The sequence below is a fragment of the Oreochromis niloticus genome, linkage group LG20 (assembly GCF_001858045.2).
Source record: "Oreochromis niloticus isolate F11D_XX linkage group LG20, O_niloticus_UMD_NMBU, whole genome shotgun sequence".
Classification (NCBI taxonomy): domain Eukaryota; kingdom Metazoa; phylum Chordata; class Actinopteri; order Cichliformes; family Cichlidae; genus Oreochromis; species Oreochromis niloticus.
Window position 1 is genome coordinate 28,238,737 of NC_031984.2, and position 16,786 is coordinate 28,255,522.

A 16,786-nucleotide genomic window follows, 5' to 3' on the forward strand; every position below is an offset into this window, starting at 1 on the left:
AGAGCCTAATTAAAGGCTGCTTTGTGACTTTTGTCACTTTTTTTGACTGGTGATTATAGGCCATTCATTGGGGAGGACTCATCAGCTATTTGCGGGTGGCGCACGCCATAAATATCACGTAAGAGCTTTGCTTATGTTGTGCCAAACCCGCATTTTTTTCCCCCCAGTAAGCTCCCGAGATTCTCTCGCTCTAATTTGCAGAACAAATTCCTTTACTTTCTGCAGAATCTCCTCTCGCTAATAAGGTCGTCTCATAAACGGCTTTTCAGAGACAAACTAGGCTGTTTAAAAATGCAGGCTCCTTGGTATCTTTTCTGTGATTTCCTGTAATTAAGTACTGGAGAGAGCGGCGGAGTGAGCGTCCTTGGCATCGAGGACAAGTTCAGTAGAACAAGCTTTGTTCCTTTTGCCGATTTGACTAATGGCAGAGCTATATTAGCCCTCTGCTGGTTTGCAGCATCTTCTAAATCACCCCTCCACTGCTACTAAAACCATACGTCTCCAAAAAGTGGCCTACTGCTGTATTTGGGCCAACTCTAATTGTCTCGCTAATCTCTTCAGCGTTAAATGACCCAGAGAAACTGGGTCCCACAGGGCAGGCTTACCCTGCTGATTGGAGACTTTGCTTTTTGTTTTGCTTGGCATATTAAAACAGCATAGGCTGCTGATGGAAAGCCTACAGAACTATTGGAAATGTAATTAAGGGCTAGCAGCAGCTTTTAAACGGTTGACTAGTGCAGAAACAAACTGTGCCCTTCAGACAGCAAAAACTTTAATACATGGGAAATGAGTGGCCCGATCGATAAGGAGGGCGTTATTTCTTTTGTACGGGAAAATTCAATGGAGGACAGAAATGGGCTGTTTCGGCGCCTGCATACTATTTCTCATTTTCCCAGCGGAGAGCCAAATTTTATGGCAATATTTGCTTGAAAAGCAGACAAATAGAGTCCTCTCTGTAAGATATAATCATTTGTCAAGTCAATTTCGTCTGTCATTAAAACAAAAACAAATAGCTGCTGTAAGCTGTGCCGACTGCAATTGAATCTCCAGTGTTTTGTGATGATGCACAAAAGATGAATAAAAAAAAAAGAAAACTATACAGCGCATGTACTCCTCAGGTGCTGAGGTGAGGCAGAGTTGAGAAATGCTTCAATCAAGCACAATTATTTGTTGAAACCATTTTGGGCTGACAGTGAACAGCCTATTGTCCCTACAATAGGCTGTTCACAATTACATTCATCACAAACCACCTCTTATTTGACGCATTTTTTTTTTTAAGCTGACATCTTTCAAAAACTGCTTTTCCAAACAAGCCGGCCTATGGGGCGAGTGATTGAGCAATTATCAGAAACAGATTCAGCAAACCCATACTGTGGCCTTTTGTCCCCGGCATCAGCCAGCCTTGGGATCATTAGAAACATTTTCTCTTCGTGTTTTCTCTCTTCAAAAACCTCCGGCTTTGTAGCCTGCACACAAGCGGGATGATACAACACCTTCAGAAGTAGTAGGAGTCCATCCCTGGCTATCTGTCAGTGTAGCAACCCCCCCCCCCCCCCCAAAAAAAACATCAAAGTCTATCAAACACGATCTCACTGTGCTGCCTCTGATAAATATTCATGATAGAAGCTCGAAAACCAGCTGTTTTTCTCCAATTAAAGCGTGCCGAGATCTACTGTTTTGGAACTAAATTGTTGCTTTTTTAATTAATGGCTTCGTTACTGCACGAGGAACAACTGAAAAATATTGTACTCATTCCAGAGATGTGCTGGATGAGAACATATGGATAACAAGGTGAGGAAATGGTGCGGCACAGAGCTTCCGTTACTCACGGCAAAGGGAGGGGTACATCCTATTAGACTTTATCAGGAAGATGTGAATGGCGCTTTGGTAACAGGTACTGAACGTCAGCCCAAGTGGCCATGCAGAGCAGATCAAATCAAGTCATCAAAAGATCCTCCTTACATCAAAGCACAGAGCAGGCCTGGCCACGTGCCTGCCATACCAACAGTGCAGAGACAAAAAGCGGGGCAGCCAAAACTGGCAAAGCGGCACAGACGGCTGCCCACTTCAAAGGCAGGGATCTGCTGTCTGCGGTCATTATTCGCAGGCACCCCCCAGAAACCCAGCGGTCAACGAAGGCGAGCGGCGAGAAACCACTGAGGACTTACCATCAACAGTCGGTGCGAAGTGAAGTGGGTTGTCTGAAAAAGATAAAAGAGAAAGAGAGAAATAGGTTTTTAGTTTTGGGGAGATTCAGTGACTTCCCAGGAGTAAAGGCCAAGTAATTGAGTTGCTACAAAAAAAAGAAGAGACAGGGCTTGGCTTTTTCATCTAACACATTCTAATGCAATGACTGGGTCCTACAGGAATCCAGCTGAGCTAATCGACACAAGTACATTTCAGCGATAGCGCTATCATCATTGTCATTCATTACATCTATGGTCTATCTGATCCCAAACCCCGCTCCATGACTTTTGATATTAGAGCACATGAGAATTGAGAAGACAGACATCTGTTATTGTTTCGGATTCAAAAGTATGAGACAAGATGTGAAATTACAGAATACTGATGTCATAGTATACCTCGGACCCCCACCAGCCCTCATGCAGCTATATGCATAATAAATCAGAATGTTTTCCCTTAATTCATCAAATGACATCATACCGTTGTCCTGGTCAAAACCCAGCAGACCATGACATAAGCCTCGTCGTTTCATGGGAACTATAAAACAAGACCTGCGGTGTCAAATGACTGAGTGTGGAAAATCACTCACAGGGGGAAAAAAACCCTCAGGTAACCTGAATCCTTTGCAAATGAGGGCAAACTTGACCAGGCCGTTTGCACTGATTACAAACCCTTATATATAATGAAGATTGATGGCGGTTGGTTCCACATTACTTGACAGGAAAAACAGGGGCTATTGTTAAAAACTGAAACATGGCTAAAACTAACAATTATTATTATATTGTTGCTTAATCTCATGATTATTTTTCAATTACATGATCAATTTGTTTAGGAACCAAAATAAAAAAGAGTGAAAAAAGCAATTTCCCAAAGCCTTAGGAGATGTTCAGTCTGCAAGCCCAAAATGTGTAATTTCCAATGTTAAACAGCCAATTTCCTGATTTTAGAGGCTATAACCAGGGAAAAAAAAGTTTGCTTGCAAAACAATGGCCCATTCATGCTGGGGTAGATTAATTTTCTGCGGATTGACTAACTGATTAAACATCTGATCATTTAAGTGGTGAACGGAGGACAATCAAGTATGCAGGCAGCACACACATATGGTACAAGTGAAGTAAACACACGTCTGGCAGTGTTATAATATGTCAATTCAAAATAACACAGGATCAGTCCTGAGCTACGCGTGCACACGTGTAGAGAAGGAGGCAGACATGCTCTTTCTTAAAACAATTATTAAATATAATAATAAGTAAAGTAGCACAATCAGCTGCCTATTCATTGAGACCCTCATCCTGTGGAGCACATTCAAATCCACCGTCTTGGACAGCAGCTGTTCTGTTCTCCACCTGCCACAGGTTCTGGGTGGTGTGTACCCAGATTTCATCACTACAACCACTAAACTAGAGACATCGTGGATGGTCAGACAGGAAGGAGTGGAGCTAGTTAGTCTGTCGCAAGTCAACTTCCAAAATATGATAGAGGGAGATTGTTCATTAGTAAATTCACCACGAATGCCGTCTTATTTTCAGACTTATGAAAGGATAAAAGTAAAAAATGTCCAGAATGTGTCAACAAAAGATGTATTTAGCTAAGCGGAGAACCAGAAACACTACAGGTCATTACCACCAGTACTAGCATTAGTAGCGATCTGTAGCCTTAAAAAACTTAGTGTTTTCCTCGAAGAGCATTATGATACACTGGTCAAAGAATGGCCAAGTACTGGAGGTCCAAGCACGACCCAATTGAACCACCATCTGCACTCCAGCAGTCAACTCAACTGTCTGACTCACTAAGCAAAGCCCCAGTGAGTTGTCAGAGCTGCCTGCGCTGAACAAACACAGCAACACACACGGCTGTGCAACCACCCAGCCATGTCTCCAATGCCTCTGCACTGTGAAGGATAATGAGGAAGATAAAACACATCACATCAATTACCCTGCTAACACATTTTTCCAGGGCCCACGTCAACCGATGCGCCGAAGCCTTTTCTCAGGACTTCTGCGATCCACGTCGGCATCCCGAGACACAGCTGAGTTTTAAATTTAGCCTCACTTAAAATTGCTTGTCAACAGCCGGGGCTTCAGGGGAGAATGCGAAAGTGTGTGTGTGTGTATGTGTGCGAGCGAGCGAGAGAAAAAATGAGGAGAGGGAAGAGGAAAGGCGAGGTTGGTGCTAGAGGTGAATAATGAAGTGTCTGGTGAAGCTGTTTCCTAGTCAGTCATGACAGTAGCTGATTTCTATCTGAGGGGATTTCAAGAAAACACATGAAACGGGGGGAGCAGAAATTGGCACGAGGATGATACAGAAGAAGTTGTGCTAAGAGCCGTAAAGGTGCACAGACGCAGACTCCTGCTTCCTGTCTTGCATTTGTGAGCACGTCTAAACGAGAAGAAACAAACACACACCAATAAAGGCGCATTACCGCACACGGAGAATAAGAGAAGGCACGACAGAGAAGGTGTAGCACAAAGCCAGCCGAGATGCTGGGGGAAAGCTAAACGATTTCTTCACATTTCCATAGCGAACACACAAGATAAGGTCTCTCCATAAACATATCAGCCATCTTCATCTCCCTTCGCGCCTCGCAAAGCCTGCGTGAGTTCCCGTGCCTGTGTGAATGTCACAACACGGCCATCATTCACCCTATATCTTCAGCAAATCAATACGTGTCTGACTGTGACATTTAGCCATGTGCAGAAGAGGTGTGTGTCTACATCTTTGCATGTGTGTCACCTTCCCCTTTGCTTTGGCTGATGTATAGTCATACCGAATGATGAAGCGAGTGTGTGTCCGCGTTGGCAGGGGGGAAAAAAAGCATTTGGGAGGGGCGGGGGCTACAAACTGTGTGCGTATGTGCGAACATGCTTCACCCCATATGGCGACAACAGAAATTGCGAATCTGAGGTTACATGACTCCTCTAACACCCTTCCTCCAGTCACACACACACATACACACACACACACACGTCACTACTACCAGCACTATCACAATCCCATCCAGCTGTCCTTGTGGCCACATGGCGAGGGCTCTCAGCAGCATAATAGAGACTCTTTCAGCTCATCAATTTCTCCAGTGCACATTTCTTTTCACTCGGTCATCTGAGAGGTGAAGATTGGCTTGCTTTAACTGAGTTTGTATTAAATCTAATAGAATCTGTCGGGCTTAAATTGATTTGGGAACACGACGAGGTTAGAAATGAACTATCCCCATTCCGGTAACTGACACCCGTGAGTTAGAGGAGGACCAAGCGGCAAAGATGACAGGAAGACAATCTTTGACAAATGCGAGGAGGAGCATCCTCGACCGAGGTCTTTGCCTTGTATACGTGAGAACATTCGCCAGCCTGATAACAGAGAGGAGAGAAATCCAGCAGAAACAGGTGGAATCACAACCGTAGGCCAGAGAGAATTAAAAAAGCCTTTCTCCTCAAAATGTTTCTCAAATACCACTTTAAATCGCATTTGGCGGTATTAAAATTACTATTACAGTTGCACTTCTTGAACGTGTTTGCTTACTTATTATAATTTGCAGGTGATTATGAGGAGCAAGTCATGCATAAATATTGGCCCACTTTGAAAAGTTGAATAAATTTCACCTTTAGCACGGTTTAAGCAGGCGGGGCACTCGCAAATAGAAATGTGCAAGTCTCTGAGAGAGCGAGCAGAATGAATAAGTCCGCGTTAACAAACTGAAGCGGGGAAAACCTGCCCAAGTGTTACCAGTGGTGCAAAAAAAAAAAGGTGGCAGGTGAACGTCTATTTCGGTCATGTCGCGAAGGTAACTGCAGGCGCCTGCTACTAGTGGATCTGATAATCAGCCCCTATCTGTCATGGGCTGGGCTGAGCATCAGATCAATATTTTCTAGGCAATATTTGAAATGTGTCTCGAGAATTGAGCATCAAAAAGTGTCAAGTGGCATCAGATGCTCTGATTCTTGTGAGGTCTTTTATCTGAGATGAAACCCTGAGAGAGGAGGGGACGAGAAATCTGGCAATCTGTTCCTATTCTTCAAATTATTGTATGGAGGGGAGGAAAACAAGGTGATTTTTTGTAGATAAACTCATTACTGCATGGCACTATTATTGGAAACCCACAGTTAACTCGCTTTTCACACAATGCCCACCATCCAAACTGCCACCACCAACTAAGGCCCTACAAATTGTATGCTTTGGGCTTTTAATGAGCTGCTTTTATTTCAGTGGATTAAGAGAAGAGAATTTTACATTGTGAGGAGATGACGGGAGCGGTCAGAGTTTTCGGGGCCAAAAGATACTTTTTAAAAAAAAAATCCACCAAAGACATTTAATCGCCATTTAATACTTCATTGCGCAGTTCAAAGTAAATGCCAAGGCTTTGGAGGGGAGATAGCAGCAGTCTTAGAAGCCGGCAGATACCGAATCAAGCAAAGGGGGGTCAGCGGGAGGGCTGTGACTTTAGCTGTCTTGATGTCCCTACTTCAAGTGCAGATAAGGCTGTCATGAGAGTTAAAGGTGGTTTTGAAGGGGGCATTTCCTCCAACAAGGACGTTTAATGCAAAAATGAGGTAGTATGTGGAATAATAATAAAAATAAATAAGTAAATCATTCCTTCCGAGCTCTATTCTGTAGCAAAGCAGTCTACTGCCAAACAGTGACCCGTACATTACAATGGAAAGGCGTACAGTGCAGACAGTTGAGTTGTGTGCTTCAGATTAACAAACGTACAATTATTGAGGAAGAGGAGCACGGCAAAGCCCAGCGTCGACGTGGCCAGCAGGATCAGACAGATGTTGCAGGGGATCATGAAGTAGCGCACCACCAGCGACACTTTGTGCTGGTACCTGCGGTCCCGCTCTTGCGGCGGCGGTGAGGGATAGTGGCACCCGCTCATGCTCCACTCCAATGACCCGCGCCCCTCCAGCGTAGAGGAGACGACGGGACGGGGAGCTCGGCGAGGGGTGCCCAAAGACCCGTTGGAAAAAATGATGGCGGTGGGTTAGGGGTGACAGGTGGTGAAGATAAACTGAAATTTAACGCAAAAAACAACAAAAAAAATAGATGGAGGCTGTTTCAGCTGTGGTTCCAGCTGTGCACCGTGGCAGAGACCCGGTGACTGTTTCTGTCAGAGAATTGCAGCAGGAAGCTTTCAGCGGTTTCCAAGCAGCACATTTTTAGAGGTAATAACATCCATTTGGGGAAGAGGACAGGCTGAAGGGACGGGGACGTTGGACTCCTACAGCCCCCCACCCGTCCACACGACCTCCATTCCCCTGTGCCCGCTGGAACAAAAAACAAACTAATGGGATTCTAATGTGGAAGTATGCTTGTGTGTGTTCTCGAGTGATTTATACTTACAGAGCAAACATGTGTGTGAATTTAAGTGGGTGGTGATTAATGTAGCTGAATATGTGCGTTTAGTGCGCTTGTGGGGTGTACAACCTAAACCAGGAATCTGTGCGTTTGGATTGTCAGATATCCAAAGGGGAAAAACTTCCAGAGCAGACAGACGATAAATCCACAGAAGGAATCTTTTCTTTGCTGTGACCCTGATTGATAATCAGCAAAGGAGGAGCGCTCCCCTCTTCTTCTTCTTCTCTTGTCAAACGCCTTTACAAAGAATGCCGACGCCTGGCGCTCAACGGAAACATCGTCACAAGTATTTCCCTAAGAGGTGATGGCTGCAGATCTCATTAAGTTTCCATGTGGCTGTTGCATGCAGGAATATCGGAGCATAAGTGCTCTCATCAGCGATGATCAGCCCCACCGCTCTTCAAACTTCCCACAACTTTTTTTTGTATCCACAGGACAGCTTGTTTGCCTGGTTATGGTGCGGTCCGCCGCGCACCAAACCCATCCAAATCTGACATCATCACCGGAGCACCTTGCATCTTCCGCCGCGTGATTTGGAGGATGGTTAGAAGGCAGCTGGCTGCCTCTCACTCAACCATATGGAGATGGTCTGTGTTTTCTCTCCCCCGCTTGTCCTGCGTGACTGCCGCTCCTCGCTGGTTCAATACCCTTTTATTCCAATCGAGTCGCATGGAGGGGGGAGAGCAGCTGCCCCCACCTTTAAACCTGGAGAGCTGGGGCCAAAAACAGGTCAAAAGAAGTGGCTGAGAGGAGGGGAAAAAGTTAGAGAGGCGAGCGATCGCGATCGCCTGCTCAACCTGTCAGTCCACAGCTGTTTGCTTCCTAAGCAGCTACAGAAAATCCAGCGACGCTATGAATGAAAAACCTCATAGAGAGAAAAGGAGAAAAACCTCTGTGTGGTTGGGAATGAAGCGAGGCGCTTGAGGCGGGGATTTGCTGGGCATTATTTCCTTGTGTCAGAAGCCCATGAGAGAAATTCCAGTCAAATAATGAGAGGATAAATCTCTCACTGACCCTTGTAAGAATTAGGCTGATTTGGCTTCTGCTGTTTTACCTTTTAGAAAAATAACTTGTCCAGCATTGTCTCTCATTCTCGTGTTTGCTGCCTCTCTTTTATATGCTTGCCCAAGCATCCAGTCCCTTTTTTCACTGGGATATCTCAGTCCAGAGGCGCCCTGAGAGTCCTGGCCAGAAGGCTGTGGCTCCAGCTTCTCCTGCGTGCGTATCCAACATTCACTGGCAGCCAAAACAACAAATTAGGCTCCGGGTATTCATAGCGCGCTTAATCCCCAGGCAGCAGGTAGTGGTCCCGGTGTCAGTGCACTCAGTCAGCCAACTGAGGCACGCAGGAGAGAGTCAATGAGAGAAGTCAGCAGACAGACAGCGCGAGAGGGTAGTACACGGGAGGGAGGAGTGTTGGCCACGGGAAAAGCAGCTCCTGACACTTCTGTCCACCTTTGCTTTATTTTTTTCTTGTGGAGGAAACTGCAGCGACATGTCGCTGGTTTTCCAAACAGTGTCCTCCTGAGCACGCCTCTCTCAGCCCTCAGTCAGCGGAACGGATGAGCACATAATAAGTGAGCGAGAGAGACGGTGTGAGAAAGAGAGAGAGAGGGAGAGAGGGAGAGATAGACGTGGGGGGGGAGTAGATGAGGGGCTGTCTTTAACAAAGGCAAGAAGGGAGGAGGGCTCCTAGTTGGTTGAAGGAAAAGAAAATGAGCAAGAATAAAAGCTTCGGGGAGTAGTACTCCAGTCCTGTCAAAGCGGGGGAGTGAGGTGGGGGGGCAGCAACAGTGTAGCAGCAAAACAAAAGAGGGCCACAGTCTTGGGAGATGTCAACCAACTCCTCCATTTGTTTATAGCGTAATCAAAAGAAAGTCTCTTCCACAAGAGCTGGAGAATTTCCACAAAGATTTAATGAGGCAAACTGAGAGAAAATAGGCCCGGGGAGGGAGGAGGGAGCAAAACTTAAACACATTAAAGTCAATCATGTATTAACACTCTCCAAACAGCCGAACCCACTTGTCACCAATATGCACAACTAGTGCAGATATAAGCCCAGGAAAAAACTCCGCATCGATTTAACGCTAACTATATGCAATTAATTAAGATTCCCACTTGGATCTTTTTTCCCCTGACTTTCATGATAACAAGGAAAAGGTTTCTTTAAAAAGAAAGTAAGAAATGAATATGATCTGAGGCTATTCTATTTCACAGAAGGTCATTTTTGCTCTTTTAAAGTGCAACGTACAACTGTGTTTTTTTAAAATGCTATAATGAGTTCAGACTGGATGGGTGGTTATCCTGTGTTTTAGCAAGACCCTGTATCAATATCTACTTTGAAGTAACTCAACAGCAGCAGGCGGCAGATGCAAGGCGGTGTCTATCATCAATTATTTATGGGTTTTTTTTCACTCTCTCTATCTGTGTCTCCATCTCCATCTTTGCCGTTCGCTCCACTCCCCACCGCCACCACCTCACCGCTTTACACAAGGGTGCACAGGCATATACACACTGATGGTGCACGTGCATCCGCACAATTCCCTCTTCTGTCTGACAGAAACTAACACATACATATAGCAAAAAAGCTCCTTCTGTCTTTCTGCCTCTGTCTGTTTTTAGTCTACATACTTACACAACTCAGACACACACACACATTGCGCGCATGGGGTTGGTGATCTTGCTTCCCCCGCAAAGTCGGTTTTATATTTTTGGGCAGTTTGCTCTTTCTCAGGTTTAAGCCGAGCTTTTTGAGGGGAGGCTCTAATACGAGGGGAGCTGGATTTTTTAAAAATTGCCTGCTGAGGGTCAAAAGTTCAACCCCCCTCCAATCTCACCCTCTCCTGAATCCATCATCAACAAGCAACGCCACCCACCTAGAAGCACCCCACCATGTCTCAGTCTATTTCCAGACACGATACCCCAGCGAGTCCATATCAGCTCTCATATAGCATTACAAAACCTGATTGATGGACTGAGCGAAAAGAAAGAGGCAACAGCTGCTTTCTCATTTTCTGACAATCTTTTGTCTCGCTTTACAGCTTCATTTATAACTTTGTCTTTATCGTAGGAGACTCGGGAATTTCAGCAAGTGCTTAAAAAAACTCTTACAATACAAACATGGGAACCTGACAACATCACAAGACTTTTGATCATGAGTAAAATGCCAAATTCTCCCAGCAGAGGGCACTAAGAAGTCAGCCTAGCGCCTTGCTCTAATGCCACGACCCAAATAAAATCTTCCATTGACATCAAAGCTCAGCTGCTTTGATCCATTTTTAATGCCACAAGTATCGCACAAGGTTAACATCTCTCTCTGAAGGCTTTGAAATGGCAATTTCCATTAAGGAGCCGAAGGAGCTGCTCTCTTGCTTAATGGTCTGGCAGAAGTAAAAGTTGATATCTGTGCGGATATGCACATGTGTGTGAATTATCTTTATGCAGAGGGTGAGAGATTTGTCATGTTCAATAACTGTTTGACAGTTACGCTTACATCAAGGTGTGTGTGTGTGTGTGTGTGTGTGTGTGCTTACTGGGTTTTTGCACGTGGGCCTGAGCAGCTCAGCGCACATCCCGGTCTTCTTGCTGGCTCATGTAATTGATCTAAGTGAAAATAGTTGTGGCTCTCTCAGAATGACAATTTTTCCCACAAAGGCCAAAAAGAAATCTCAATTGAAGAGAGACAAGAAAAGAGACTATTTCTTCTGAGATTTACTTACAAGCATCAAAGTGAAAAAGGCTAAATTTCTCGTCTTTTTTGCATCATCTTTGTTTCTCATACACGCTACACTGAAGCCGCACAGCCACGGGGTTACGGCTCACAACATAAATGGTAATATTTTTGCACCTCTGCAGACGTTCCCAAACTGTGGGGCGACGAGCCGCTGCAGATGCAGTGTGGAAACCCAGGTGAAAAATAGACACGATGGCGTCTCGTGATGCTCTTATTTTTTATTTTTAATAACGGTTAATAATTGATCATAGCAGAGGCGTAAGGAAAGAACTTTTTCGGTTTCTGAAGTGCAGCTCGCCTGAAAAACTTTGAGTACCACTAGGTTAAACTATCACTATGGGCTAAGTGCTTTGAAAGAAGAAGTGGGAGGTGTTAGTGTGTTTAACCAACCAATTCTCTAAAGGATGATCACAAAGCTCAGGGAATGGATCAAATGGGCCATACAAACATGAGAGCATCAGGCTACAATGCTAGGTGCGTGTCCTCCAGCACCTCTTGTCTCCCTCCTCATCTGAGGTGCCCCCTTCAAGCAAGGATTTAGATTTTTATGCATCTCTCCCTTTCTGATCGCATCTCATAAACTCTAACTGTATGTAATTTGTTAGAGGCAGGTAAAGAAGCGACTGACATACCACGCTTTTTCTGAAGCAGAACAAAACGCAGCCGTCATGTGAAGAATTAAAGGACGGAACATCAAATCTGCATCGCCGACATTTCTGCTATTGCACAGGCTTACAGAAAGCAATTTGTCAAAGGCGGTACAGGTGACTAAGCACCGAGTCGAGCCAGAAAATGCAGTTTTGTTAGAAATGAATTGACTCCAAAGTGAATGCAAAAAACAAAGTCATTTAAACTATTTTGATGGCATTAGAGGCTTATTTTTCCTGCTCTCTGCCTGACTCGGGTGAAAATAGTTTCCAGAGCTCACTCACACACAACTATCCCGGATCATGAAATACGTATGAGGTCTTCAGCTGAATCTTTCATCAAATGATGTGTTTGGGGAAAACTTTGTGTAAATTTCTAACACTAAACACATCAGCAACAGTTTTGTATGGTAGGCTGTGTAGAAAGAAAAAGAAAAAACCCATCTCTGTTGATGAATACATCAACATCCCATTAGAGTGAGATTCTGACCGTTTTTCAAAGCAGGAGCTATCAAAAGTGAAGCTGCTGCATTCACTAATGGCATCAGAGATCATCCTTTCCTGCTGTCCATTGTAAATAAGCATGTTAATGATGTTGATGAAAAGAAAGTCTGTTAAAAATTAGGAAGGATTTTTTTTTTTTTAAATTGGCTGCGTCCACTGGCCCACTCAACTATTTGTGTGTGTCTCATTTCGAGGATAATTTACTGCATTATTTGTCATTTTGTGTTTCATTATGCTTTGGTGCATATGTGTTTATGGACAATTAGAATCTGCAGTAATGGGGAGTTATTTCAGCCAATGGCATCGCAGAGCTCAATCAGGAGTTATTGACAGCCATTTCCCATTACGTACTGTATTTATGTGCTCCTTCAGCGCTGCATTAAATCACTGGAGTGGCACTTCACATAAATGCATCTAATTCGGCTATAAACTATGTGTTCAAAGCCACAAATGTTGCTTAGGTTATTAGGTGGACATTAAAGGGCAGTGTCGAATTCTTCATGTGCATCGAGCCGCGCGGTCGGGCTGATGGACGGGAGCCCAGTTTCCTTACCCAGTGGGCGACAGCGGAGGGATGCTAGCAGGTGGGCCGATTGTCTTGCTACGGTATTAACTCCAATCATCATAAGTCAGACTTCACTGCACCGCCCAACAGTATCGCAGATTTCCCTGTCATCAAGCCTCCAAGCTGAGCGGTGCTCATTCAGCAATGAGGAGGCCAGGGCCCCTCACAGCTGTGCACAGCTAATGCCATTAACCTCCACTAAACAGGGGATCAAGAAAAAGAGTTGGAGGTAAAAGGACAGATGATGATGGGAGATGAAAACAAGATGGTTAAGTCACCAGTGTGATGATGGCAACCTAAACTCAACACTACTTCCAATGAATGCATTAAATGTATTATCATGTAGTACGTGATTCACAGTAAAGGGAAAAAGAAGCACTAATTAGAGACTGTATATAAAAGATGCATGTAGGCTCTGGAACATCACCCAGTGGTTTGTCAAGTCCCAACTGGAAAGCCTCTAGTTTAGCTACCCTGTGCTTTTTAAAAAAAAAATTATTCCTTTTTTTAATCCAAATGTCAACACATTTGAAAAAGAGAGTTGAGTGCAAAGTTATTAACAAGGAAACTTGGTTAGCACAATGCATAAATACACTGTACAACTGCTGTATGTGTGCACAGGCACAGATAGCTGCAAATTAGTGTTAGATAACACACAAATTTTCAAAATTAGACAGACTTACAGCCCTTTTCCACTAGTTTCTGCCTGACATGGCCTGACTCCATTTGGTTTAGGTCACTTTCCATTATAATGGAGTACCACCTAATGTGTATTTTGGTTGTTATACTAATGCGCCTGAAAGTCCCGTGACGTCATTTTTAAGCGACACAAACACAACATAACAATGGAGGCTGTCGAGGCGATGGTATACCTCTACTCCACTGGCTTTTTGTCAGACTCTGAGACCACAGTGCTGTTTTTCTGTGGAGTCATTTCCCTCGTTGCCAGGTTACAAAAATGGCGGCTTGGATTTTCGTGAGTGAGGCCCTGTCACTAGCCAATCGGTTGCATGCAGTCTGCTGATGTCACATTTTGACACTGGGCACTGCAATGGCTTCATATTTTACCTCCAGGATCGGTGCTAATAGGAGTATGATAAAGGATTATGGACGTTTGTGTTTATAGACCTCTCTGCACTCAATCATACTTGTTATTCATCTCTGGCTCTCTTCCACAGCATGTCTTTTATCCTGTCTTCCTTCTTTCACCATAACCGGTTGCAGCAGATGGCCCCGCCCCTCCCTGAGCCTGGTTCTGCCGGAGGTTTCTTCCTGTTAAAAGGGAGTTTTTCCTTCCCACTGTCACCAAAGTGCTTGCTCATAGGCGGTCATATGATTGTTGGGTTTTTCTCTGTATGTATTATTGTAGGGTCTACCTTACAATATAAAGTGCCTTGAGGCGACCATTGTTGTGATTTGGCGCCGTATAAATAAAATTGAATTGAACTGAATTGAAATTGAAAGTTTGTCGGTAACAGCTAAATTTAAAGTTTCTACTAGAAAAGGTTGTACTTGTTTGCGTGTTGTTGGCCAGCATAGTGTTAAATTATTTTCATAGTGGGGTGTCACTGGGTTGAATGTTTAATTGTATAGTCTTAATAGCTAGAACAAAAAAGGGCAGCTGGTGAAACGTCTCCATAAACCTGAAGAAGTCCAGTTCTGTTCTTTTTAAGCTTTTAAGGCTACCATGACCTGGATGACTGAGAGCCTTCACAGACTTAAGTGTATAATTATTTTCAAGCTTTCTGAGGCTTCTGCTCATCATTTTTAATCACACTTCTTCTGGATTTTATTGACATTTATCATCCTCCATTTAACAAGATGACTAAAACAGACATGTATGTGATCTGACTCTCGTCTGTCGACTCTAATAGCTTGTGCGAAATCTGTTACAAATGCGGTTTGACATCACTCCACGAGTAAACAATTTTTTAGTCGCGTTGAAAATTTTTCAGATAATGAATTTGCTGCTGTGTCAAAGTGAAAATTCTGTTTTTATGACAGCTCTATTTCTGAGTCAGTGGATGATGGTACTACTGTCCGGCGCTGATGTAAGCGTGAATGAGAGCATTCCCACACCGGGTGGGCTCCACACACTGTGAGTCACAGTGTGACACATCGGCCTGCGTTCGGTGTCAACTTGGATACACTATGACGCTGATTGAAGCGAAAACAACCCACAGCTAATTTTCACAAATCCACTGATCACAGCACTCGGGTCGTCTTAAAATCTAGCGTTTATGTTCCTTTGAGCCATTTCTCGATCGTAAGCCTGTGATCTGTTCACGTTTTTTAGTCCACAAGCTGTTCTTCCAGCTAAGGCTGTTGAGCCAACCACAGAGGAGTCGCCAGCCAAAATGATCCACCTGTCCACACTCAACACTTCTGGGCACATTAGCCTCTTCCTCCCACTCCATCCCACGCTGCCATGACCTGCTTTTCAGCCTACGCTGAGGCAGCTCTTAGCCTGGGGCCCTAACCAGGACCTGTCCACAGCTGGACACTGAGTTCCCTAGTTCATACGATGAGAATGAAAATTTCCGCCTCAGGGATCATCTGGAGCAACAAGACGCCGATTCTCTCCTGAATGTTGATGTTCTCAAGGCTACTGCTCGCTGACCCTCTGCTTTCTTTTCCAACAGTCCTCTAAATAAAGAGGAACTCATTCACGTAGAAGTAAGTTGTTATTAGCCAGCTCTGATTTTCTAGCCAGCCCCTTGTGCACATCAACACCCACAACAACAATGATTACAGGATGTAATATCCTCCCCGCTTCAGTGCCTTGCCCTGTTTACTCAGGTCTCCAGCACCAACATTTTTCCCTTAATGGCCATGTAGGAAATTATTCCAATGGACGGGCACAGACAGGGAAATAATGAGAGAGAATTACATGGCAAAAAAAGACGAGTGACATAAAAAAAAATGTGGGAAGAGGAGAGAGCAAAAGAGAGAGAGAGATCACAACCTGGGAGCTCTTGGCTGCTGCAAGCAGAGTTAGCGGAGAGTGACACTTCTCCATGTGGCTGGCATATGGAGCCAATTGTGGCAGCAGCACTGGATGGCTAGGAGCAGGGAATCAGAGAAGGAGAGGCTGGCTCTGACAGCCTTTACACAGGAAAGGCAAGGCTGATGCAGCTAAAGGATGATACAGATGTCAGTCTCAGGCCAAGTCAGCCATCTGTCATGGGGAACCAGCCAAGTCACACCGGCCTGGTCAGGCGCAGAAAGTAGCGGGAGACTCGTGATGATAAGTCATTATGAGCTGAGAGCTGTCCTTTCAACATGGCTTATATCCAGTAGTACTTTGCACTGGTGTAGACAGAGGACAGTTAGTGCGGTCAGTATAGACATAACAGATCTTTTGAAGCATTGTGTGAAAAGCTTCAGATTCTTAAGAGTTGTTTACTTAGTGTCTGATTGGATATTTCTGGATCTGAATACAGTCTTCAAAGGTTTCCAACGTGCACAAACACGCCTTCGCTTTAGCCCGCACGGTGCTAATTTGCATCGATTTTACAATGTAGCCGCCTCTGAAATTCGCTTTCACACAGACACATAAATGCATGCATGCACGTCTCTAACGACTCTCAAGTATTGTACTGGCACAGATTGAAAATGCACAGACACCCAGCCATCTGCAGAGGTGAGGCAACATACAGGAGGTAGCGAAATAATGCATGGAGAAGTATGTGGGAGACTTTATTATCTCCGCTGAGAAGGTTCGCGGTGATGTTAAAAAGTCCAAAATTCAAGAAAGTGCAGTTTCAAAAGCTTGCATGCTAAGACCACAGGGATATGTTTCTG

The 16,786-nt window shown here is 44.5% G+C and overlaps 1 protein-coding gene and 1 long non-coding RNA gene across 8 annotated transcripts in view; one reads left to right on the forward strand and one right to left on the reverse strand.

The window, feature by feature from the left end:
• The window catches only part of agrn (agrin), a 261,140-nt gene that overhangs the window by 156,010 nt on the left and 88,344 nt on the right, over positions 1–16,786 (reverse strand). For 6 of the 7 annotated variants that reach the window (XM_025902006.1, XM_025902005.1, XM_025902007.1 and 3 more), the window contains one exon: positions 2,169–2,201. In XM_025902006.1, the coding sequence (XP_025757791.1) occupies positions 2,169–2,201 (33 nt within the window). Of the gene's footprint in view, positions 1–2,168; positions 2,202–6,888; positions 9,097–16,786 lie in introns of those variants that run through there. The other variant, XM_025902010.1, reaches the window with a different exon arrangement.
• LOC112843373 (uncharacterized) overlaps positions 1–16,786 on the forward strand; it is a 62,779-nt gene that overhangs the window by 4,590 nt on the left and 41,403 nt on the right. The window lies entirely within an intron of this gene.